Source organism: Peromyscus californicus, unplaced genomic scaffold (assembly GCF_007827085.1).
Source record: "Peromyscus californicus insignis strain IS unplaced genomic scaffold, ASM782708v3 Scaffold_4__1_contigs__length_199733344, whole genome shotgun sequence".
Taxonomy (NCBI): domain Eukaryota; kingdom Metazoa; phylum Chordata; class Mammalia; order Rodentia; family Cricetidae; genus Peromyscus; species Peromyscus californicus.
Genome location: NW_026294562.1, coordinates 440,751 through 464,968, shown reverse-complemented (window position 1 = coordinate 464,968; position 24,218 = coordinate 440,751). Strand labels below are relative to the sequence as shown.

General features: G+C 44.0%; 2 protein-coding genes and 1 long non-coding RNA gene across 6 annotated transcripts in view; 1 reads left to right on the top strand and 2 right to left on the bottom strand.

Annotated features, from left to right (window-relative positions):
- The window catches only part of LOC128095227 (uncharacterized), a 101,915-nt gene extending 92,717 nt beyond the window's left edge, over window positions 1-9,198 (bottom strand). For all 4 annotated transcript variants that reach the window (XR_008213189.1, XR_008213190.1, XR_008213188.1 and 1 more), the window contains exons 1-2: window positions 7,484-9,198; window positions 5,616-5,986 (exon numbers count right to left, since the gene is read on the bottom strand). This is a non-coding gene — a long non-coding RNA (uncharacterized LOC128095227). The remainder of the gene's footprint in view (window positions 1-5,615; window positions 5,987-7,483) is intronic.
- Window positions 9,199-9,273: 75 nt separating this feature from the next.
- Window positions 9,274-12,050, top strand: Nanos1 (nanos C2HC-type zinc finger 1). Its single transcript, XM_052714024.1, has one exon. The coding sequence runs from the start codon at window positions 9,673-9,675 to the stop codon at window positions 10,486-10,488; it is 816 nt and encodes a 271-aa protein (XP_052569984.1). The 5' UTR covers window positions 9,274-9,672; the 3' UTR covers window positions 10,489-12,050.
- Window positions 12,051-14,443: 2,393 nt separating this feature from the next.
- The window catches only part of Eif3a (eukaryotic translation initiation factor 3 subunit A), a 28,252-nt gene continuing 18,477 nt past the window's right edge, over window positions 14,444-24,218 (bottom strand). The window contains exons 17-22 of the mRNA XM_052713203.1: window positions 22,907-23,091; window positions 21,759-21,847; window positions 19,762-20,456; window positions 17,709-17,910; window positions 16,641-16,840; window positions 14,444-15,624 (exon numbers count right to left, since the gene is read on the bottom strand). Coding sequence (XP_052569163.1) covers window positions 15,401-15,624; window positions 16,641-16,840; window positions 17,709-17,910; window positions 19,762-20,456; window positions 21,759-21,847; window positions 22,907-23,091 — 1,595 coding nt within the window. The 3' untranslated portion in view covers window positions 14,444-15,400. The remainder of the gene's footprint in view (window positions 15,625-16,640; window positions 16,841-17,708; window positions 17,911-19,761; window positions 20,457-21,758; window positions 21,848-22,906; window positions 23,092-24,218) is intronic.

Sequence of the window (24,218 nt, the reverse complement as noted above, 5' to 3'; positions counted from 1 at the left end):
CAGCACTTGGGAGGCAGAGGCAAATGGATCTCTGAGCTGGAGCCTGGTCTACAGAGTGAGTTCCAGGACAGCCAGAGCTGCAGATGGAAACCCTGTCTCAGAAAACCAAAGAAAGAAAGAGAGAGAGAGAGAAAGAGAGAAAGAGAGAAAGAAAGAGAGAGACAGAGAAAGAAAGAAAGAAAGAAAGAAAGAAAGAAAGAAAGAAAGAAAGAAAGAAAGAAAGAAAGAAAGAAAGAAAGAAAGAAAGGAAAAATTTCCTAAACCAGTTATATTGAGTAGTGTATTTAAGCAACACCAGAGGTAATTCTGAGACCATCCACCAACATCAGACAGCTCTTACCAGGAGAACAGAGGTTAGACAAAGAAAACAAATTGTCTGTGACCTCCTCAATCAACCTACCAATTGGTTTCAGATTAACTAGTTGTTTACATTTTAGTTAATTGGCTAGTGGGGCTCCTGGAACCGCCCAAAACCCTATTACTGACATTAAACTTCTTATTGGTTTGGTATGCTGGGCCCAGAATAGATATCCAAGGCAAATCAAAGGCCACCTAAAAATAATAGTTAACATTGTCTTGGCAAAATGGAAACACTGCACAATTCACTCTTTTTCAATTCTATTTCTGCCACTCGCCCTTATGTTCCTGGAGCCACATTTTCTCATGTCGCTGTAATTGACTCATTAATACTGCTCAACAGGATCCATTGAATAAACATATCAAAATTTATTTACCCATTCTACTGCTGATGAACATTTGAGCTGTTTCCTGTTTGGGTCAATTAAGAATAATGCTGCTGTGAACAGTTGTAACCACCTTCTTGGAGTGTGGTGTGTATCACCATAAAACTTACCCATTTTAAGTAGAATATAAATTCATACCGTTGTATAAACCTCACCACCACCGAGGTTTGGGAATACGTCCATCACTCGAAGGTCCTTCATGCCTGTTTATAGCCAATCCCACTTTCGGTAGACCACCACTGCTCTGCTCTCTGGCATTCTGGCTTTTCCATAAATTTCATATAAGTAGATTCAGACAATAAGCAGTTTTTTGCATCCGGTTCCTTTCCCAGTGCATAATGTGTTAAGGCTCACCCACCTTGCTCCATGTTTGATCCTTTTCAATGCTGAAGGGTGTTCCATTCTGTGCCTTTGCCTATCATTGCCCAGTAGGTAAAAACTTGGTTGAATTTCAGGTTTCAACCGAGAGATGCTCTGAGAATGTTTGTGTGCAAGACTTCGTGGGGACCAGTATTTCACTTCTCCAGGAGTAAAATTAATGGGAGAGAGTAATTTTATGTTTGATTTTGTTTTTTAATTTGAGACACACTATCCCAAGCCGGCTTCTGTAATTGCTCTGCCTCAGCCTCCCCAGTGCTGGGACTGCAGATGTAAACCATCAGGCCTAGCATACTGTATGTTTGACTCTTTTCTCATTTTTAAAGTGCTGGAGATGGAACCCCAAGCCTTGCTTGGTCATAAAGTGCTCTACTACTGAACTACACCCACAGCCTGTGTCTAACATTTTTAAAAAACAATGTAACTGGCAGGCAGTTCTTCAATTACTATTCTTCACACTGCTCATACCAAAGGGCACTAAATAATCTTGTTTTCCAAAGTGATTGAGCCATTTTGCATTCACCACTTATGTCAGAGGAGGACTGAAGATGAGTGGGAGGAGGAAGATGGTCCCCTTAGGGGGTGCATGACTAGGGTGGTGAGGCTGGATATAGGGAATTCTAAATGAAGTTAGGGATACTCAAGTTTAGAGAAATCCCACCACCATCCAGTTGTAGGATGCTCAATTTGTTTTTAGCCTACCCAAACCCCATGTTCATGTCTGTGAAATAGGTACCAGGCTGCGCTACTGGAAAGGAATTCAGAACTGTTGAATTAACTATGCACTACCAGAGCTTGGGACCCTCAACCTCCCATCACCATTACTATCAACCTCATGGCTCAGGGACATCAGCTCTTCAACCTATTTACTTCATGCATAGTCTACTTTAAATACAACTGGGAACTCCAGATGTCTAAAAAGAAGAAGAAGAAGGAGGAGGAGGAGGAGGAGGAGGAGGAGGAGGAGGAGGAGGAGGAGGAGGAGGAGGAGAAGGAGAAGAAAGAGAGAAAAAAACTGTATGTAACTAAGAGAAATGCTTACTCACTTAACCCAAATCTTCATGGACAAACAAGCATTCAGACTGCATTTACACAGATCTGCTTTTGACTGGAGAATGGAGACTGGAGGACCTCTCTAACACAGAATAGGATGTTCCTGGTTTTGCTCTGTTGCCTCCTGCCACAGTGTGTTACTGCCTGGCTCCCACACCCCTAGTGAAATCCCAGAAGTCCCCAGAAACACCTCGGCGATATCTGAGGGGGCAAAAGGGATACAGGTGAAAGGACCTTTCAAGCAAGAAAGACACAGGTGCGAGGCTCAGACCTAACGCTTATCAGCAGATAGGTCTGAAGCACGAGGAAATTAAAGCCCCCGGGCTCAATGGGCTGCGGCGAGTGAAGTACCAAGTGCTCCTAGTGGTGAAATCATTCCCATCAGCTGGGAGACTGTGTCCAAGGCAGGAAGCAAGAGAAGAGATGCCCTGATTTGATTCTCCTGATTCCCTTCTAGCCCTTGTCCACATACACTGAATCCTGATATAGTATAAGGCAAGGTGACCCAGACCCTTAATCCCATCATTCAGGTGGTGGAGGCAGGAGGATCCTGATTAGAGGACCAGCCTTGGCTGCATATACATCGAGTTCCAGGCCAGCCTGAGCTGCATAGTTAGACCTTAACTCAAATAGAGAAAAAGGAAAAGAGGGAGGGATGGAGAGGGGGAGGAGGAGGAGTGGAAATCTGACACAGGTGTCACCTCTGGCCAGAACAAAGCATACCTTTTTGACAGGTGACAAATACATTTTCACATGACCACAAAATTCCAGTAGAGAAATAAAGCCAGCTGTAAGTAAAAGGACCCGACTCCAAGCACCCCAGCCACAAAGACATTTAATTAAGTCATGTAACAAGTCACCAACAAAAACGTAACCACAGCTTTTTTTTAAAAATAAGCATTTCCAGTAACCCACCACTGTCCCAGCTTTATCCTGAAGCCTTATTACCTCAGGGCCACTCCAGCTCCATAACCTGAGCTGAGGAATGGATTTCTTGGTACACACTGAGTTGTTGGCTTTTTGTTATATGAAATTTTTTGAGAATTTCATGTGAGTGCAGGTACCACCCACAACTTATTCATTATTGTTGTTACATATATACATATAAATTTATAAATGTAATCTGCTGATGCCCTTTAGTGTGGCTCCTATGTGTGTTAGAACTGACACTTGGGATTTGTGGTGATCTACTGTGTACCCACCCTATTAACTTATCTGGGGATCAGAGGAAAGAACCAGCCACTAGATTAGACATAGAGGCCAGACAGTGGTGACACACACCCTTAATATCTGGCTCCAGGTTTTCTATTAATAAGACCTTTTAAGATTCGTGTTACAAGGATTGGACAATCTATTGGGCTCGCTAATGCATGGAGAAGACTTCCTCTCTCAGCAACCATTAATTACCCATAGTTCTTCTAAGGATGGGACATTGTGAGATTTTCCCCATTCACATTAGCGTGTTAACTGGTGTTGTCATTTTTCAGGTCTAAGCAACCACACTATTAAGATTTCATGGACACAGTTTCCAGTTATATACAGAAGACACTGACATCCTGGTATTCTGTCCCTTATAATCTTCTGTCTTCTCTTCTGCAATGTTCCCTAGGCCTTAGCTGTAAGGGTTTTGTCTTAGGTAAGGAGAAAACTTGTAGCAGGAATCTTAAAAGTTCTTATTAATAAAATCAAACCTGAGGCCGGTTATTGGGGTGAACTCTGGAAGATCAGAGAGACAGAACAAGCCACAGCTAACCTCACCTGGCCAACTTCTCAGCTGATCTTGTTTCCTCAGACTGGAAGCCTCTGTGTCCTCATATCCGAATGGCTCTCAGCTGAACTATGCTGCTCAAAACCTAAAAGCTTAACCAGCCAAATGCTTAACCAGCCAAATGCTGCTAGTTCCCGGTTTTCATGCCTTATATACCTTTCTGCTTTCTGACATCACTTCCTGGGATTAAAGGCGTGAGTCACCATGCTTGGCTGTATGCTTGAACACATGGATTTCTGCCTCTGGAATGCTAGGATTAAAGGTGTGTGCTACCACTGCCTCACTAAGTATCTAGTGGCTTTTCTGTTCTCTGACCCCAGATAAGTTTATTAGGGTACACAATATTTTGGGGAACACAATACCACCACAAAAACTCCTTCCCAAGAACCCTCTAACAGATATCTGCTTACATCTCAAATTCAAGGGCTAGGACTGGATCACCAGCCTTCTCACTCAGTGGGAACCATCACAGAAGAGACTGCCAAGATACTCTACAGGATACAGAGAAAAAAAACTGGGAGACTCTAGGCCTGTAGGCTGAAGAATGAATGCCCCAATTTTGCAGAAGAACTTTGGGTAACTGTCCAGGTAGCCAGCTGCCTCTGTCATTTCCAGAACTTTTTGGAAATTGCTTACAATGCCCTTCCTGTTTACTTAGATGATAATATATGCTTCTGAGGACTTTGGTATAGTTGAAGACTAGATAGTTATAATTTTCCTTGGTTATGATAAAAGATAAATTAGATATGAAATTTTAGACTCACAAATATAAGATAGAATATTTTTTCTTTAATTTTACAAAATACAAATAGAGTAGATATTATAACTAATTCTTGCTTCATAACTGTTCTATTATATGTAATTTTACTATGTTAAAGTTAAAACCTTCCTTTTTGTTTAGAGAGAAAAAGGGAAATGCTTTTGTACACTGGTTTAATAAAATGCTGATTGGCCAGTAGCCAGGCAGGAAGTATAGGTAGGGTGAGCTAGAAAAGGTGCCAAGCCACGTGGCTAAACATAAATAAGAATTATTGGTTAATTTAAGTGTAAGAGCTAGTCAGTAATAAGTCTGAGCTAATGGCCGAGCAGTTTTAATTAATATAAGCTTCTGAGTGATTATTTTATAAGCAGCTGTGGGGTCCTTGGTGCTGAGTGAACACAGAAAAACCTTCAGCTACAGTGAGATATCTCTGCTTGCCTTAGACCTATCACAAGTTACAAGGTAAGGGTGTGACAGAGAATTAGGAAAGCGGGGCAGGGTGGCTGCCATTTTCCCTGAGGAGCTCCTTCAAGGTTCACAGGAAGGGAATGAGGCCCAGAGACCTTAAGTCCCTCACCCAAAGCCCCATGTGTCTTCAAAAACCCCACCAGAGCCTAGAAAAGCCACTTCACCCAGGAGTGTCTCCACTATGTCCAGCTCTATGACTCCACAGGGCATGAGCATTAACCCAAAACTTAGCCAGAGGTATGGCATGGACAAGGTCAAGGTCCTTCAAAAAGATCCCTCCAGTGCCTCTCACTGGGCCTGCCTACAAAGCCCACAGTAGGGAAAAGCACTTGGAGGCACTCACCAAAGCTTGCCAAGTAGGCTAGTGAGAACCCACTACCCAACAAACTGTATCTCTAGGTTGCTGGTGCCTGGCCAAATTCTCATTACTCAGAGCTGAACTCACGCTTCTGGGGAGGTCGTGTTTTAATCCATCCACAGTCTGTGTGCAGCCTCTCGTGGCTCAGGTCTGCTACCAGCAAAGGAAACAGCCAGGCTAGGAACGTGTGGAGGCAGGAACACAGCACAAGCAGCACACCCCATGCCCACCCTGCCCGCCACAGCCTTCTTCTAGCCAGCCAAGCACACTTCAGAAGGAAGCTGAGATGAGGTCCACGTCCACTTCTTGCCTCCAATGGATGAGTATATTTATTTAAAAAAAAAAAAAAACAAAACTTTCACACTGGCTATTTCTGTCTGCTGCGTTCAGACTCTTGGAGAGTGAACAATAGGCAGTTTAACTTCATGGAAGGTACTGGAATAAGTCTGTTGTCAGTTCTGAGAGAGAGAGAGAAAGAGAGAGAGAATTCATGGCCAGGCTAAGGCTCATGTTCAGTAACAAAAAGTGAACATTTATTTAGCCCAGACCTGGAACAGCCACCCACTCTGGAGTTCCCACTAATAGCAAAAACTCCCTTTGTATGGAAGCCATGTATGCACCTGTAGCTAGAGTTTTCCTGCCTGGCCCACAGTCAGGACAAATCTCTGACACCCGCCAGTCCCACAGCCACTCAAACCCACCCAAGTAAACACAGAGACTTATATTGGTTACAAACTGTATGGCCGTGGCAGGCTTCTTGCTAACTGTTCTTACAGCTTAAATTAATCCATTTCTATTAATCTATACCTTGCCACATGGCTCGTGGCTTACCGGCATCTTCACATGCGGCTTGTCATCATGGCGGCTGGCAGTGTCTCTTCGCCTCAGCCTTCCACTTCCCAGCTCTATTCTCCTCCTTGTCCCGCCTATACTTCCTATCTGGCCACGGGCCAATCAGTGATTTATTTATTGACCAATCAGTAACACATTTGACATACAGACCATCCCACAGCATGCACCCAAAGACATTTAAAAGCCTTCATGATCCTAGCCAGGCGGTGGTGGCGCACGCCTTTAATCCCAGCACTCGTGAGGCAGAGCCAGGCGGATCTCTGTGAGTTCGAGGCCAGCCTGGGCTACCAAGTGAGTTCCAGGAGAGGCGCAAAGCTACACGGAGAAACCCTGTCTCGAAAAACCAAAAAAAAAAAAAAAAAAAAAAAAAAGCCTTCATGATCTTACAGATTTCTGGGTCAAACACCTACTTAACACTTGAGAGTGAGTGAGAGTGGCAGTGGGAATTAGCAGCACATGTAGTTGTGCCCCTGATACACATGCGCCTTCTATAACCTTCCAGAACCTCTCTGTACTATCACCCACACCTTCAGGTTGCAAGAACTAGACAATGCATTTGATCTCACTCATGCAAAGATTTTATTCTTGGGCTGTGGAGATGGCTCAGCAGGTAAAAGCACTTGCCATTCAAGCCTGACAGTCAAGGTTCAATCCCACACAAAGGTGAAGAGACCCTACTCCTGAAAGGTGTCCCCTGACCTCCACACTCATACTGCAGTGTGTCACCTGCTCTCTCTCTCTCTCTCCCTCTCCCCCCCCCTCTCTCTCTCTCACACACACACACACACATACACGAGTAAGGGGACAGAGTGAGCACACAAAAACACAATAAAGATTTTTTTAAGCTTTATTCAATCACGGGGACTAAGAAATGTGGAGAAAGGCAAACAACCTGTTTCTTGTTTGCCCCCCTCCCCCGCTCCAGCCTGACCCAGAGGAAGCTGACATAGTAACCAAGTTTAAACTTTGCTTGCTGAAGTGCTTCTCCGAATAGGATTCCCCTTCTTCAGAGCTTGAAGACTTTGCATACATTGAAAGTATGCAGGCAGCATAGACACACATACAGAGTGGATCTCCCATTTATAGAGTAAAAATCTTCATACCGTAACTCTGGGGTCCACTGTGCTTGTGGTAAGAGCTCAAGTTCAGTGTCAGCAAACCTGCCAGGCTTCTGTGGGAGACTCATAGCACTCAAGCTCTTCTGTTTATTTTTGGTGGGAGAGAGGAGAAAATAAAGGGTGACTTTGAACCTGAGTGCCAACACAAACTTTAAAAAGGAATGACATTGCCAAGTGCAGAGTATTCCTGCCTGTCCTCAGGTCTCTACCAAACGTTGGAAGCTAGCATGAGAAGGAACAAGAAACACAAGCCCTAACTCGGCACTAGCTGACCAGAACATGTCCCTCTCTCTTGTGTGCTTTATTTTCTGAGACAGAGTCTCTCTGTGGAACAGCTCTGGCTATCCTGGAACCCACAGAGATCTGCCTGCCTCTGCCTCCCAAGTGCTGGGATTAAAGGCGTGCGCCACCACTGCCCAGCTCAAGTGTCCCATTCTTGCTTCAGGTCCTGACCCTGTACCTCCAGTGTGCTCTGTATAGCTCCCTGCAGTCAGGCGCTCAAGCAAAGCCACATCATTCCAACTCACTTCTTTCCAACTATCCACTGATGCTAACACTATCTTAGACTCAAATACCTTCTGTGCTGTGGTGTTTGGGGAGGTCACCTGGCCAGGAGTAATGAGGCCCGACTCCTATTCTGACTGTCACATAGTCACTGTTGGACCCTCAAGAACTCTATCTTTTCTTGGGGTCTCATTTTCTTTACCCGTAAAGACTAGATTAGATGATCCCAAAGATTCCTCTCATGGCTGGCCTACTTCACCCACACATTCATCCTAACATTAATCCAAGCCAGAACCAAGCTCTGAGCATTCTGCACCAGGCACAGTATGTCATGTGACTGTGGCCTGCCACCTAAAGAAAGCATTGGATCCTATCTCCTTGCTTCCATGGACACTGTATGGTGCAGAGTGGAAAAACAAAACCAGCTCTCCCACCTGCCCAACCAACAAAGAGAAGGTGTTTTTCTGTTCCCTCATCCTAGGTCACATCCTAGAAGAGTCTTCGGGGCATTTTCGAAGTTTCAAGTTATTTTTTGAGGTTTTTGGTGTTTGCATTTTAAGTTGCCTCTTTTCCAGGGAAGGGTAACACCACTTCTTTCCCTCCTAATACGTCCTTTATTCTCCTGGGTTTTGCCAAAAAAAGAGAAAATGTTACTTGTTTCAAAGTATTAAATATGCTGTTTTTCAAGTTGCACGGGCTCTAGATTTCAATATAAGCCCCCAGAAGATGAGCTTCAAGCAAACAGACCCGTGGAAAGAATTTCTGGCCCATTCCTCGATACCACCTAAAGTAAACACCACCCCCAGTTTCTGAACACCTGTTGGACCTGCTATGACTCTCCACCATTTACAACCGTGAGCTTCCTCCCTGAGCCTCAAAGTTTGTGGGAGGATTTCACCCTGTTCAAAGAGCTCCAGAGCGTTGTGCCAACCAAAGTCACTGGGTCTGTGTAGATGGGCGTTGATGGGAGATAGCGCCTAGCTCTGCCTCCCACAGCTTTTCTTGCTGATGACGTTGAAAGGCAAGGGGAAATGGTGGTCTCAGACCGTAACCCCGGGTCCAGCCAACGCTGCAGGTGGATACTTGCATCCCAGTGATTCCATCGTGACCTGAGCCCACAGCATCCTCACTACCCCGCAGAGAGAAAACCAAGTCTCCACGCTCGGGCGAAGGCTAGCCCCAGCCACCGCCCCTCCTAGTCCCTCTCTGCACAGCCATTGCCCACCCCCCCCCCCACACACACACACCGCCGCCCGCCCCCTCCCGGCTGCCACCAATCAGCGTCCCGAGCGGCGCTAGCGGAGTCAGGTCGGCAGCCACTGAGCGCCAGGGCCCGAGGCGGCGCCTCACCCGCCCCCTCGCAGGATGCCAGGCGCCCCGCAGCTGGCGAGGTGGGCGCAGCGCGCGGGGCGCGGGAGGCGCGCGGGGTTGGAGAGGAGCGCGCGCCCGCCTCCGCTCCGCCTCCGTCCGGGGGCGCGGGCGCGGTGGCCCCGGCGGAGGATCGCAGGGGGCAGGGCCAAGACAGCGAGGAGGGGCACCGGGGAAAGCGGGAACGATAAAAGAAGGCAAGGCTGCCCCACCCCGAGGCAGGCCGGTGGGCAGTCTCTTGCGTCCCTTCCGTCCGGCCTGTGTCGGCGGCGGCGGGGAGGCGCGCGGCCCGCTGCCGGCCCATGGAGGCTTTCCCTTGGGCGCCACGCTCGCCCCGCCGCGCCCGCGCCCCCGCGCCTATGGCGCTCGTGCCCAGCGCCCGCTACATGAGCGCCCCGGGCCCGGTGCACCCGCAGCCCTTCAGCTCTTGGAACGACTACCTGGGGCTCGCCACGCTCATCACCAGGGCTGGAGACCGGGGCTCCCCGCCCTCCTCGTCCCACTGCTCCTCACACGAAGGGTCCGGGCCCTTGGCGGCGGGACCCACGCTGGGGCAGCCCGACGACGAGGAGGACGACGATGGCAATGAGCAGCGGACCCGGGACCGCTACCTGGGGGGCGCGCTGGAACTGCGCGCGCTAGAGCTGTGCGCCGGCACCGCCGAGGCCGGGCTGCTGGAGGAGCGCTTCGCTGAGCTGAACCCATTCGCAGGGCGCGCCGCCGCGGTGCTGCTGAGCTGCGCGCCCGCCGCCTCTGCCGCCCCCACGGCCGAGGTGACGCCGCGCGAGGAGCCCGGCCCTGCGTGGGCAACAGAACATCGTCTGCACGCGGCCTCCGGGGCGGCCGCCGCACGTCTGCTGAAACCGGAGCTGCAGGTGTGTGTGTTCTGCCGGAACAACAAGGAGGCGGTGGCGCTCTACACCACACACATCCTCAAGGGTCCCGACGGCCGAGTGCTGTGTCCGGTCCTGCGCCGCTACACGTGCCCCCTTTGCGGTGCCAGCGGCGACAACGCACACACCATCAAGTATTGCCCGCTCTCCAAAGTGCCACCGCCCGCTGCTCGCCCGCTGCCGCGCAGCACCAGGGACAGCCTGCCCAGCAAGAAGCTACGCTAGGGCCGGGCTGCGGACACCTGAAGCCATGGTAGCACCTCCTTTCCCCTTTGGCTCAACTTAGGAAGTAGTCTTGGTTTTGCGGGAGCCGGCGGGGCGCAGCACTTTGCAGTGTAGTGGTCTGGTCTCTGACGTTGAAATCTTGAATTGTGTCTCTAGTTTCTAAAGCGCGCAACCAGAATCGTTGAGGGCTGAGCGGGTATACCACCGGCTCTAAGTGTGGTGACTGAAGCATTGTTTACTGTATACGTTGGCCTATTTTAGGTGCGCATCAGTATGAAACTGTCTCTGACTTTGGATGTTTCGTTTTGTGAATGGAGGCACTTTATTAGCTCTAGAGTATTTTTAATAGCCTCTGAACTTGAGTGTGCAAAACTAACCATTTTATGGAATGTCGGCAAATGTCTATTTTATTGTTTGATGCAATTTATTAATTTTTTAAGTTTGTCCTTAACTCTAATTGCAGGTAAAACAATTTAGTACACTTCCCAGTATCAATTTGAGAGGATGTTCCTCCTCTTGGCTTGTTTCTGTCCTAGCTGGGAGGCTTAAAGGCACAAACTTTAGCAGGTAGAATAGTTCCTTAACCTTTTATGTATGATATTCTACTAATTAGCAAGTAGCCCTTCCCACCCTCTTAAAATTAACTGTGCCAAGTCCTAATCATATCGTGTACATATTTGGAAATGGTGCTGTTTAAGAAGACTTGTGTATTTATACAGTGACAGTATATGAATACATTAATCTCCCCCTGTAAACTCCTACCTAGCATTTTCTCAATGCACCATCCCCAGACCTGTCCAATTCTTTGTCTGATGCTGAGATCCAAGAGAGCAGTGTTAACTCACCTTGATTGCTCAATTTCAGACTTCTTAAATAGAAAACAGGAAACTTTGAAGCAATAACCTGAGTTCCAGAAGGTTCTACTCTGGGCTGTCTACCTTCAGATATACAGAAGGTTTGCCAGAATAAACACCATTTAAAGGCTCCAATACCTGGGGTTGGGTACAAGTATCATGACTTCCCTGGTGGTGGTTCCACTCTTACTGGTCTGCTTCCAGAACCTAATCTTCAGGGAAAATTTCCTAACCCCTTACTTCCAGTACTCCAGTAAATCCATCACACTGAATGCTGGACTATGGACATTGAATGATGGGACTATACCATCAAGATAGTAGATGCAAAGATGGAGGTGAATTAAGATAAACTCAGACATAACACTAAACAACATTACCTGAAAATACCAGCCAAGAGTTTAAGTATATAAAACTTAACAGTAGTCAGATATAGCTAGAGTACTGAGAGTTAGACTGCCGTTCATATTAAACAGCTAACTTCCACAATAAATGTAAAAATACTGGATAGCTGTGTGCCCTGTTTGGTAAAAGGGAGGTGCATCATATCATAAAAAGATGGGGTTGGTGGAAAGACTTAACAAGAAAATAACCATTATAGCCCCACAGAATTGGCAGATTCCACTTGGCCTGGGTCGCAAACTTAATAAAACCATGTAGTTCCTTGTTCTTTTGCTAGAAAATAAACCATTTGTTTTGGGGTGAAGTTTTTCAAGTGAACATAAATTCACATTCTCTCCACTAACTGGTTATGTTTTCCAAGAAATGAGCATTCTCAAAGGGCAAACTCAAGTCATTCAGCTCTTTGAATTGTGGTAGTCCCACCAGATACATTCCAAGGCATGTGTGTGGTGCCAGTACATGTGAATACATGAGCGGAACCACTGATGACACATACCTAATGCCAATTTTCATTTTCTGACATCTTACTAGAAATAGGGATGTTGTTTGCACCCCTGTTCAGTGGTGTTAAGAGGGGTCCGGAAAATGTCCTCACATTAGGTAGCTCTTATATTAACAGATGGGTATATAGGTACCAGTAGTGTTTCTAAGCACAAAGACCCGAGTTCAATCCCTAGCACCCACATAAAAATATGGGAATGGTGGTATGCCTATAATCCCAGTGCTGGTGAGGCAGAGGCCAGCCTTGCTAAATGAAAAACCCTACCTCCTAAGTTAGGTGGGCTCATGAAGACTATCATCTGAGGCTAACCTCCATTCACATACATGCACATTTCAGCTGCAGTTTTGGGTAAGTTTTAAGTCAAAGGTAGCTATGGTCTCAACCACAGGGGAGGCAGAGAAGCCCTGCCTGGGGCTCACTGGTCAGGCAGTCTAACTCCAGGTTTGGAGAACTCCAGATTCAAAGAAATATCTTGTTTGCACGCACGCACAAGGGAGCTAACAAATACTGAAAGTCTACAATATAAACAAAAAATATTGCTGGTTTTCCAGAGTCCTAGAGGAAATAAACTTAGCCCCTCCTGCCACTCAAAAAAACTTTGGAGCCAGGCATTGTGATGTGCGCCTTTAATCCTAGCACTCCTGAGGCAGAGGGAGGCTAAGTAATCCTTGGAATGAGATACAACTTTTTTTTTTCCCCTTCAGAATGAGAGTCTGCAAAAAATGTTTACAGTAGACCCAAGTTTAGGGTCAGGGATATAGTTCAATGGTAGAGTACTTGCCTAGAATGCAAAAAACACTAGGATCAATACCCATTATTAAGGGGAAGAAAATGAAACTTAAATCCCAAAGTTTAATACAAAACTGTGACAAGGTTGGCTTCTAAGAATGCACTGTGTAGCTGGCTAAACCACAAAAGGTACAGCCCTGTCAGCTTCTCCATGGGCAGAGGCACAGGCTGTACTATGCTATGTCCAAACTTGTTATTCTAATGGCTTTTATTTTTTTGTATTTTTCCTACAAAGTCCTTTTCAGAAGTTAAATAGCTTTGACTAGAACTTTTGTCAGATATATTAAACCAGAACTATTTATTTAAAAATCATCAGAAATGTATTTCAGGTTACTTTTGTTGTCTAAGCCTCTTGAGTAGTTTTTGAGAATGGGTCTCACCAGCCAAAGCTGACCTGGAAAATTCAGTATCCTTCTGCCTTACCCAACAAAGTTCTGAGATAAATGCCATGTTGTACTGGTGGTTCTTGACTATATCCCACACACAGGTTCACACCCCTTCCTGGTTGGCACTCTATGGACAAGTGTGACATAGATCTTCTGAGGGTCCTCTCTACCTTTCAAGTACAGCTATAGAAGCTATAAGGTTCCATTGTTCCAACTGCAGAAGCCACGGGGCTCACCTGGAGATTAATCAGCTTTCCTTTAACCTGTTAAATGTATTGGGGGGGGGGGGGGGGGCGCTATGATAGTGGAAGTGGAATCCCATGAGCTAGACCACAAAGCAACATTATCAGATACTTCTGCCCCCACACTGTTCTCTGAGTTTTCTCCCAGAACAAAAACAAAACCACTGCAGAAAATGTCTGGAAACCTTGAAACCTGCTCCCCCCCACCATGTGCATTCATCTATACGTAGCTGATTAAAAGAATCACTTGCTGGGGATTATCTGTGGCATCACATTAGTGTTCGGCTCACTAGTAAATGCATACATAGGTTACTGCCTCAAATATAACCAATGGTCTCTAAGTACTTTATTTGTTATGATTAAATAATCCCTTCCATGTTTGAAAATACAGTCCTTGGTAACACCATACAAAAGCACCCGATTAAGTAGAAAAGCATCAGTACTCCCTCTTCTGGCCTGACAGCTATTTTAACAGTAGAAATTTTAAGCCACTACCATACTAATTTATAAAGCCTATACCCACTAAAAGTTTGTCACTAAAGTCTCCTACAACTCTGTTGTTGGTTTTTTTATTTGTTTTTCCTTTTGCCTAATTCCAGATGAAACTCAAGGTGGTAACTTGACAGTTTCCATGAATAACAAGGGTACTTCACAAATTTTGCAAGCTGCTACCATTTGCTTTTTGTGTTACTGTTAATGATAAATTTTAACAGCACTGATAAAATTCACAAAACCTCAACTGAATACATGGAATATAGCACCATTAACAAATCAACACTAACACCAAGTATGTAAGTATTTTATTTATCACTGAAGAAAAAACACAGCAGCAAGTTCTGTGTTGGCTTCAATAAGACCAAATGGTTACTCTTTCACACAGCTACTACACTCCAAAATTGAAGTCAACACAGTCATCACTACAAATTACTTGTTGAAATAATCTATCCTGAAGAAAGAAAATTAGGAAAAAGAATTTAAACAATTCCTCCAAACCACACATTTATAAATATTGTTGTATTTAAAATGCTTGAAAGGCATGAATTAGTGGAAAAGCAGTTTTCTTTTGGCAACAGAAGAGAAGAAACAACAGTTTACCAAATGCTCTAGGAATCCACAGCTGTACTGTTCTGATCTGCACTTGAGCAGTGTTGTCGTGGTGACTACAGAATGCTTTATACTCACCTCTCTCAAGTCAAGTCTACAGAAACCCATTGCAACCAGTGTTTGTAATATCTACTACACTGATCAGAAGCTACAAACTGCCTAAATGTAGTTAATAGTAAATACCTAAGAAGGTATGTTCCCACTAATGATGGGAAGGCTGTCAGATCCGTTGGCTTAAAGGGTTTTCAAATATTTTAACAGAACCTTACCTTATTCCAAAGTAATATCTGATATTTCAAAAATCAAAACAAAACAAAAAAATCAATTGTATACCAAGATATAGGTGTTAACACCTGAAGGGTTCATTTTTATTTTTTAGTTTTTTTTTTTTAAACAAATGATTGATGAAATAATGCAACACCTTAAATTCCAGAAAATGGCATGGTTTTTCAACCTCCTGTGAATACAGTGCATGATCAATCTATTATATATGATTAATACAAGTTCATGCTTTTTGTGTTATGGTGAGACAACATTAAAGAATTCAATTTAGACTGGGTGAAGCACAAGTATAATAATCCTTGAATGTGATCAAACCTATGCAAGAGATTAAGTTTGACTCCATCATCTTGGGACTTAACGTCGTACTGTGGTCCATCCATCTTCATCAGTTTCATTCTTAGTACGACGAAGGGACTCCCTATCTTTCTCAGCTCTCCAGGATGCTTTCTCTTTCTCACCTTCTCGTTCTCTCTCTCTTTCTCTATCTCTTGAAAGAGTTGGGGGAGGAACACGACGAGGTAGATCCCTTTCTTCGGTCCGGTCATCTTTCCTGTCATCAGCTCGTCTCCAAGAGCTTGCTACAAAAGTTTTTAAAAAAATTTAAATGTTAAGCTTGAACTATTTTATTGATTCAAAATAAACAAGTGAAGCTAAAGAACTGCCTGCTTTAAACTACTAAGAAAACCAACAATGCAGAATCACACTAAAAGTCCACATTTTAATTATTTTGTGTCATTTATGACAAAAATCTTTGAACTTGCAGACATAAATGAAAAAACTGCCAACAAACAGAAATCCTTGACCATGGAAATATCTTAATAGTTATAAATCAAACACAGGATAAAAAAAATATCAGAATAAAAATGTCACACAGAAAGGATATGACTTGAATTTTATCAAATGAGTTAAAATGTGAGATTTTAAGTTATAGTTTTAATACTCTTCTGCTCCGGCCGAGCAAATTGTTAAAAGCATGTAAGGAAAGCATTTAAGTACAACTGACATTATAACCTCACTAGAAGTAGTTTAAAAAATTTTTTTTGTTGTTGCCAGGTGGTGATGGTGCTTGCCTTTAATCCCAGCACTTGGGAGGCAGAGGCAGACAGATCCAAATTGGAGGCCAGCCTGGACTAGAGTGAGTTACGGGACAGCCAGGGCTACATAGAGAAACCCTGTCTCAAAAACCCAAAAATAAAGATATAAATTAAAAGATTGTTTATACATTTATGGTTATGAAGTCAGAAAACAACTTCCAGGGAGTTCTTTTTCTACCATGTGCATCCCCAGGACTGAAATCAAGTTCCCGAGCCATCTCACCAGCCCCATAAAGTATCTCCATATTTACACTTTTGTGTTCATACACTAAGACCTTATGTAATTAATACTGTTTCTCCATTTCCATTATCAATTTCTGCTACTTACTATTTAGTCTACTGCTACACTTGCCTTATACATGAGCTTACATCACAACCTGACTACTAAGTACACTGAATTTACTCTTTATTTTCATCATATAAATCTAAAAGACAACTATATAAAGCCCCAGTCTTGCCACAAAACTGTTCCCCAACATTAACACCCAAAATGTCTCTACCTTCTTCTCGCTCTGATCTGAGAGGAGGTCCTCTCCGGTCTCTATCATCTCTTAAATCCCTTCTTTCTCTCAGGTCTCTCAGATCACGACGATCATCTCTTTCCCGACGACGGTCATCCCTGTCTCTATCATCACGGCGACTTGAATCTCTCCAGCTTGAGGATTCTTCTGCTGGTCCTCTTCTCCAGCCACCTTCATCCCTATAGCCATTTAAAGTAACAAGTTCAGTTCTTGTTAAACTACATGGGTAATAGTAAGCAACACATCAACCTGGTGGTGGTGGTGGTGGCGGCGGCGGCGGCACACACCAGTTTGAGGCCAGCCTGGTCTACAGAGTGAGTTCCAGGACAACAGCCAGGGCTTCACAGAGAAACCCTGTGGGTGTGTGGGGGTGCGCATACGCAGATACAACACACCAGATCCAATTTACTACTCTGAGTTTAAACTCCTAACACCTCAATTTCAATCTTGTATCTCAGGCACAGAGCAAGCAAGGCACCTAGACCACCTCACCTGTAGCTACTTAAATAAGATCCTACAATTGCACAACCCATATTCCAAGAGCTAACTCACTAGCCACTTGAAGCGGCTAGCTGCCATGCTGGACAGGACACAGAGAACTTTTTCCACCAGATTTGCTAGTGGCAAAACCATTATGGCAAAGGAACAATCTAGGACTTTTACTGCTAATAAAAACCAGGTGTGTTGTCAACTGACTATAAATCTCAGCATAGAATGGTTGGATAAAAATTGAATCTCAGGTCATCCTGAGCTACCCAGAAAGATGTTATCTTATCAAAAACAAAACAAAAAGGATAACGTGAGGACAAGTAAGCCTCTGTGGTTTATTTGGGAGCCGAGTGGCAGGCCCCCCAAAAAAGCCAAAAAAATAATCAACAACATTCCCCTCATGTTATTTTCTAGGTATTTGGGGAGGGGGATTAATCAGTCATACTCTACGTGTATCTAAACAGTTAAGTGAGGACAGAGCATTACTTCTCAAAAGTGATCTGGAATGCATAGAAGAGTGTAAGAGAAGCCTGTTATTACAAGTATGTAATTTCCAACCTGGGTCTTCTGAAGCGATCCTCCCGGTCCCCATCTCTGTCTCTGTCCCTTTCTCGGTCAGGGTCCTTGTCGTTCTCCTCTCGATCTTGACTGTCTCTATCCTTCTCTTTGTCTCTTTCCCATTCACGTTCTTCTGATGGTCTTGATTCTCGAGGTGGACCCCAACTCTCTTCTCTAGCCTTTTCTTTCTCTCTCCATCCACCTATTTTATAAAAGAAGCAATTCTGTTTTTAACAGACTAGCAATTGTATGTTTGTGTGGTGCTAGGGATTTAACACAAGGTCTTTTGCATGCTAAGCAAGTACTCTATCAACTGAACCTTTACGAAGATAGCATTAATTCATCATCCTAAACACAAACTGAAGATACTCCTATCCCATTAAGAAAATAAAACAAAAACCTAAACCCATGTATATCCATGCACAGCTAGTCATTAATAATTTTTTGAATTATGTATCTATAGGAAGCTTAAACAGTCTGGATGTAATGTTTCATAAAATAAGAGTATCCTTTTAAAGTACTATGATTTTTGCTGGTTACTCCATTGTTCAAATGACCACTAAGCATATGTTCAAATACTATCGCCAAACTTAAGAAAATACACGTGTTAGACAAACTTTGTTCAAGCATGGATTACCAAAACTGCTGGCTACAGATTCAGTGTTGCAAATAAGTACTGTTTCAAGCAAAGTGATTTAAACAGAGACACATGGAGAGACAAATTATATGTTGATGGATGGCAGAATAATAGAAAGACACTTAAGTTTGTATTTTTTCTAGGATTCCTCAGTACTCATGGCAACTTTAAAAGACACAACCACTATTTACTAAGAACCTACCATACTGCCAACCCCATTTTACACAAGACATGGAAGTTATTTGTCCTAAAGGTCACATATTTGAACAGTGGAATATGGGCCAAGACTAGAAAGAGGTTTACCACAGAAATCACAACTAGTAAAAGCAAAAAAGGTGCTAATTAGATCTGAACTCAGGAAGGATTATTCTTGGTATTGCAAAAAAGAACTGGGGGGGGGGGCGGGGGGGGGGGGGGGGGGGGGGAGATGGCAGAAACCAGTTAGCAAGGCCAAAAAGCACAAAGAACCTAGACTTCACTACAATCAGGGGGAACACAAAAGTGGGTGGATTTAAGGACCATCAAAAGGCAGACTGAGGGGTTGGAGAGGTGGTTAACAGCACATAGTGTTCTTGGCTATACCCACAATTAGTCAAGTGGTACTAATTGTCTTCACTCTATCTCCAGGAGATCTGATGCCTCTGGCCTCCATGGACACCTGCATTCCCATATATATACCCATACATACCAACACAGGTACGCACACACATGTAATTTTAAAATAATGAACCTTAAAAAAAAAAAACTGAGCCGGGCGGTGGTGGCGCACGCCTTTAATCCCAGCACTCGTGAGGCAGAGCCAGGCGGATCTCTGTGAGTTCGAGGCCAGCCTGGGCTACCAAGTGAGTTCCAGGAGAGGCGCAAAGCTACACAGAGAAACCCTGTCTCGAAAAACCAAAAAAAAAAAAAAAAAAAAAAAAAAACGAACTAAATGACAGACTTAATAGAGGCTAAAACAGAAAGCAGAGAACTTAAGACATTTAAGACAGTGATCACAAGAGTGGGTGTTTATTTGGAGAGGGGAGAAAGGGATACATTTAAGTATCAAGTGAACACTCCCAGAGTAAACTAGAAGAACAAAAATGAGACACTGAGTATGAGCCCATGGGTGGACAGTTGTGTGAACAAATATTTAGAAAGAATAATTTTCATTTAAAAGTCACTGCACAGGCAATCAAGGAAAAAGACCTATATTTTAAAAAATGAGAATATGGCTCTGTGTTCCCTCTGTTTCCTGCTCTGCTCTGCTCCCTCCCCCACCAGGCCTGGCCTGGCTCCCCCATTCCCTCTTTCTAATAAAGCTCTAAAAGTAAAAATAGAGAATATAGTACAACAATCATTTAGCCCTACAATTTCATTTTTTACACACCAAACAGATTCCATAAAGCACCTAATTTTCTAAATATTAAATCTTACCTGGCTTGACAAATGGTCTCCAAGGACCAGGTCTTGCATCATCACCACGTCTGGGAATCCTATCATCGTCCATATTTCTCCAAGGCCCCCGGTCATCATCTGCACCTCGCCTGGAAATCCTATCATCATCAGCACTCCTCCAAGGTCCTCGGTCATCATCCAACCCTCGCCTGGGGCCCCGGTCATCATCCATGCCCCTCCTGGGACCCCTGTCATCATCAGCATTACGCCAGGATGACCGTTCATCATCAGCACCTCCTCGTCTCGGCCCCCGGTCCTCATCCATCATCCCTCGTCTAGGTCCTCTGTCTTCATCTGCTGTACGCCAGCTTCCTCTGTCATCATCTAGTCCCCGTCTGGGTGGTCTGTCATCATCCAGTCCTCGTCTGGGTGGTCTGTCATCATCGGTGTGACGCCAGCTTCCCCTATCATCATCACCAATTCGCCTGGGAGGCCTGTCGTCATCTGCATTACGCCAGGAAGGACGGTCATCATCTGTTCCTCTACGAGAAAATCTATCTTCATCGGGACCACGTCTAGGCCCTCTGTCATCATCCAGGCTACGCCTGGGGATTCGATCATCATCTGGTCTAAGAGAAGATTCTCTCTCTTCATCATCCCCCAGGCGCCTCAGCCTATCCTCATCTCTCCTGTGAGGCCTCTCATCATCCCGAGTTTCTCCTCGTCTCCACTCCCTAAGGAACAAGGTACAAGCTTTAAAAGCAAATTTTTCAGAAAGCATATGGATCCTTGATTTCACTCATTCCTTTAAAAATGTTTTGCAAATAAAAATTATACCAAGTCCAGTACCTTAAATCAACACACATAGTAACAAGACAACATTGTAAAAACAATTACCTGTACCTTCCCAAGAATACCTTGCCAAGTTCTGTATCTTTTACAATAAGCTTTCCTCTAAACTTAATTTCTGCAAAAATAAAGCACTATTTCTACCACTAGTAATTACCATACAAAATAATTCAAAAACTGAGCACGTAGCTTAGTGGTAGAGTGCTTGCTATACACTACAACCTTAGGTTCTATGCCCAATACTACAAAGATTAAAAAATGTATTGCTGGGGGATGTCTTTCTGTATGCTGTGAATATATGTTGTTACCACTGGTTAATAAATAAGCTGCTTTGGCCTATGGCAAGGCAGCTTAGAGGCAGGCAGGAAATCCAAGGAGAGAGACAGGAAAAAGGTGGAGTCTGGGGAAACACCAGCCTGCTGCCCAAGGAGCAACATGCCATCAGACCAGGAAAGCCACGGAACACGTGGCAAAACATAGATTAACAGAAATGCGTTAATTTAAGATATAAGAATTAGCTAGCAAGAGGCCTGCCATAGACCATACAGTTTGCAAGTAATATTAAGCCTCTGGGTGATTATTTTATAAGTGGCTGCAAGACAGTGGGGCCGAGTGGGACAGGAGAAAACTCCAGCTACAATATATTTAAAAAACAAAAAAGCTCAACCTCTTTAGAAAAATGTTACAGACAATTCTTTTTTTAAATGGGGGTTGGGGAGAAGACAAGGTTTCTCTGTGTAGCCCTAGCTGTCCTGGAACTCACTCTGTAGACCAGGCCAGCCTTAAACTCAAGAGATTCACCTGCCTTGCCTCCCTAAAAGTGTGTGCCACCACAACATGGCACATTTCATTCTTATTCTTTAAACTCAATGTTGTTGGGGTCTGATAGATTTATTTCAAGATTTGTATGGGTCAGTTGTCAGAGCAGTACTGAAGGGAAAAAAGAAAACCTATAAAAAAAATTCTCATTCGCAGTAAAAAACCAGGTATGGTGACACAAGCTTGTAAATCCAACACTTGGGAGGTAGCCGTAAGAGTGGGAGTTCAAGGTCATCTTAAAGCTACACAGGACCATGACCTCGTTCATATAACAGATGGATATGCACACCATTCTACAATTCAAATCTGATTTTAAAACCCAGACACCAGGATCCAAGACAAGACACACTTCCCATAATTCCACTTACTTCTCTGGCGGGCCTCTCCTCCACTCAGAGTCAGCTTCTGGTCCTTTTCTCCATGTGCCTTCTGAATCTCTATCTCCCCACCGAGAATCCTGCACCCACAATGCAAAGAGGCATCATAGTAACAAAAAAGTTACGATCCAACTACTGGAGTTATCACTCAAGCATTTCATTATTTCATTAAACAACCTCAAAATAAGAGTCTCTGGTTGAAGGAGGATGTACAACTCTAACCTCATCACTCAGAGGCAGAGGCAATAGGATCAGAACTTTTTAAAAGGTAGTCTGGGTTATATAAGATCCTGTCCTTCTACAAAAATAAAAAAACTAGAGACTGGAAGAAGTCAGTGGTCAAGTATGTATACTGCTCTTCCAGAGGATTAGAGTTCAGTTCACAGCAACATCAGATGCCTCACAATTTTACCTGTAACTCCAGTTCCAGTGAATCCAACAACTCTGTGGGCACCTTCACTCAGTACACATACCCACGTGCACATAATTAAAAATAATCATTGAAAAGAAATTGGAAAAAATCAATAACTACGCAGTAACTCAGAGTGGCTGAAGCACAAGTTGACTGCTGAAACTGGTGAAAAGGGCTCGCTAATTTAATTGCCTTTGGCTCTCAGTAATGAATATGAACCAAAGAAAGCTGAGATGGAAGAGTAGATTTAAGGTTCACATATGCTACCATTATGAAACTGAAAGAGGTCTGGAAGGAGATTATGATTAGAAGTGACATAGGAAGTAATTAAAACTGAACTACGATTAAGTGAATAACAGACCACCAATTAGAAGAATTCAACAGATGAGAGAAACAGGTCAGTTTTGTATATAAGCAATATCACCTAGGCACCTGATTATATTATACTGCACATTCTGAATGAGGTTGAGATGGACCTAATTATCTCTCCCAAGTGATGGAAACACTATGAATGTGAACAGATCTTTGTATCTTAAGCAGAGAATGTCAAGTAGTTAGTCAGCCACAATATTACACAAGAAAATTCATTGGTGAATCTATATGTAATACAGAATAAATACACAAGGGTTGGGAAGACAGCTCAGTAATAGGAGACTTGCCAGATTAAGAGTTCTGAATTTCCTTTCCAGCACTAAAGAGAAACCAAGAGAATAACTTCTGTACTCACTTTCCTAGAAAGCGGATCATCACCAAGTCTCCTCTCTTCCTCTCTGCGCCGTTCTCTTTCTTCAATTTCCAGCTCCCTCTGCCGTTTTTTCCTTTCTACTTCTTCCAGTTTCTTGACTCTTTCCTGATATTCTCTAAGTTCTTCCTCCCGTTTTGCTCTCTCAGCACGCTCTCTTTCTTCTCGCTCTATGAAATTTTATCAGGTTATTCCAAAGTGCTTCCCACCCATACTTTCCTTACCACCATCAGGGCTGCTTTCCTGGTATGTAGAAGTAAATCTTAAGAGTTTTTAAAGGTGGGCTGGAGAGATGGCTCAGACCGATCTTCCAGAGGACCTGGGTTCAATTCCCAGCACCCACATGGCAGCTCATAGCTGCCTGTAACTCCAATAACTGAAACCTTCACACAGACATACATACAGGCAAAAACACCAATGCACATAAAATAAAAATAAGTAAATATAAATAGTTTTAAGAGGCAAGAATATTAAAACAAGCCAAGCCAGGTGGTGGTGGTGCACACCTTTAATCCCAGCACTCCGGAGGCAGAGGCAGGCAGATCTCTCTGAGTTCGAGACCAGCCTCGGCTACAGAATGAGTTCCAGGAAAGGCTCCAAAGCTACACAGAGAAACTCTGTCTCAAAAAAATTAAATAAAAATAAAAACAAAAACAAAAACAAGCCAGGTGGTAGTGGTGAATGACTTTAATCCCAGCACTCAGGAGGCAGAGGCATGTAGATCTCTATAGGCCATCGTGGCCTATACAGTGAGTTCCAGGACAGCTAGGGAGGGCTACAGAGAAACCTTGTCTTGAAAAAACAAACAATAAAAAAGGAATATTAAAACAAGGCCAGTGCCGGGCAGTGGTGGTACACGCCTTTAATCCCAGCACACAGGAGGCAGAGGCAGGCGGATCTTTGTGAGTTTGAGACCAGCCTGGTCTACAGAGCGAGATCCAGGTAAGGCGCAAAGCCACACAGAGAAACCTTGTCTCGAAAAACCAAAAACAAGGCCAGCAAGATGGCTCAGCAGGTAAAAACATTTACAAATAAACTAACTGTATGCATTTAATCCCCAGAACCTAGATAAAAATTAAAGGAGAAAAACTGATTCCTCAAAGTTGGCCTCTGACCTCCACCTGTGTACCTACCCCGAACACATCATACACACTCATTAATGAACAAAAATTTAAAGAAATCTAAAATAGTTGGCAATCAAAAAATAGCAGTTGAGACTCAAATGAAAAAGTAGTCCACAATGATTTAGGATGACACTAAAATCCAGTCATAGAGTCATAGATTTTGTTCAGTTGAC

Coding starts and splice junctions, on each gene's coding strand:
- Nanos1 (XM_052714024.1), top strand. CDS start 9,673: ATGGAGGCTTTCCCTTGGGCGCCACGCTCGCCCCGCCGCGCCCGCGCC.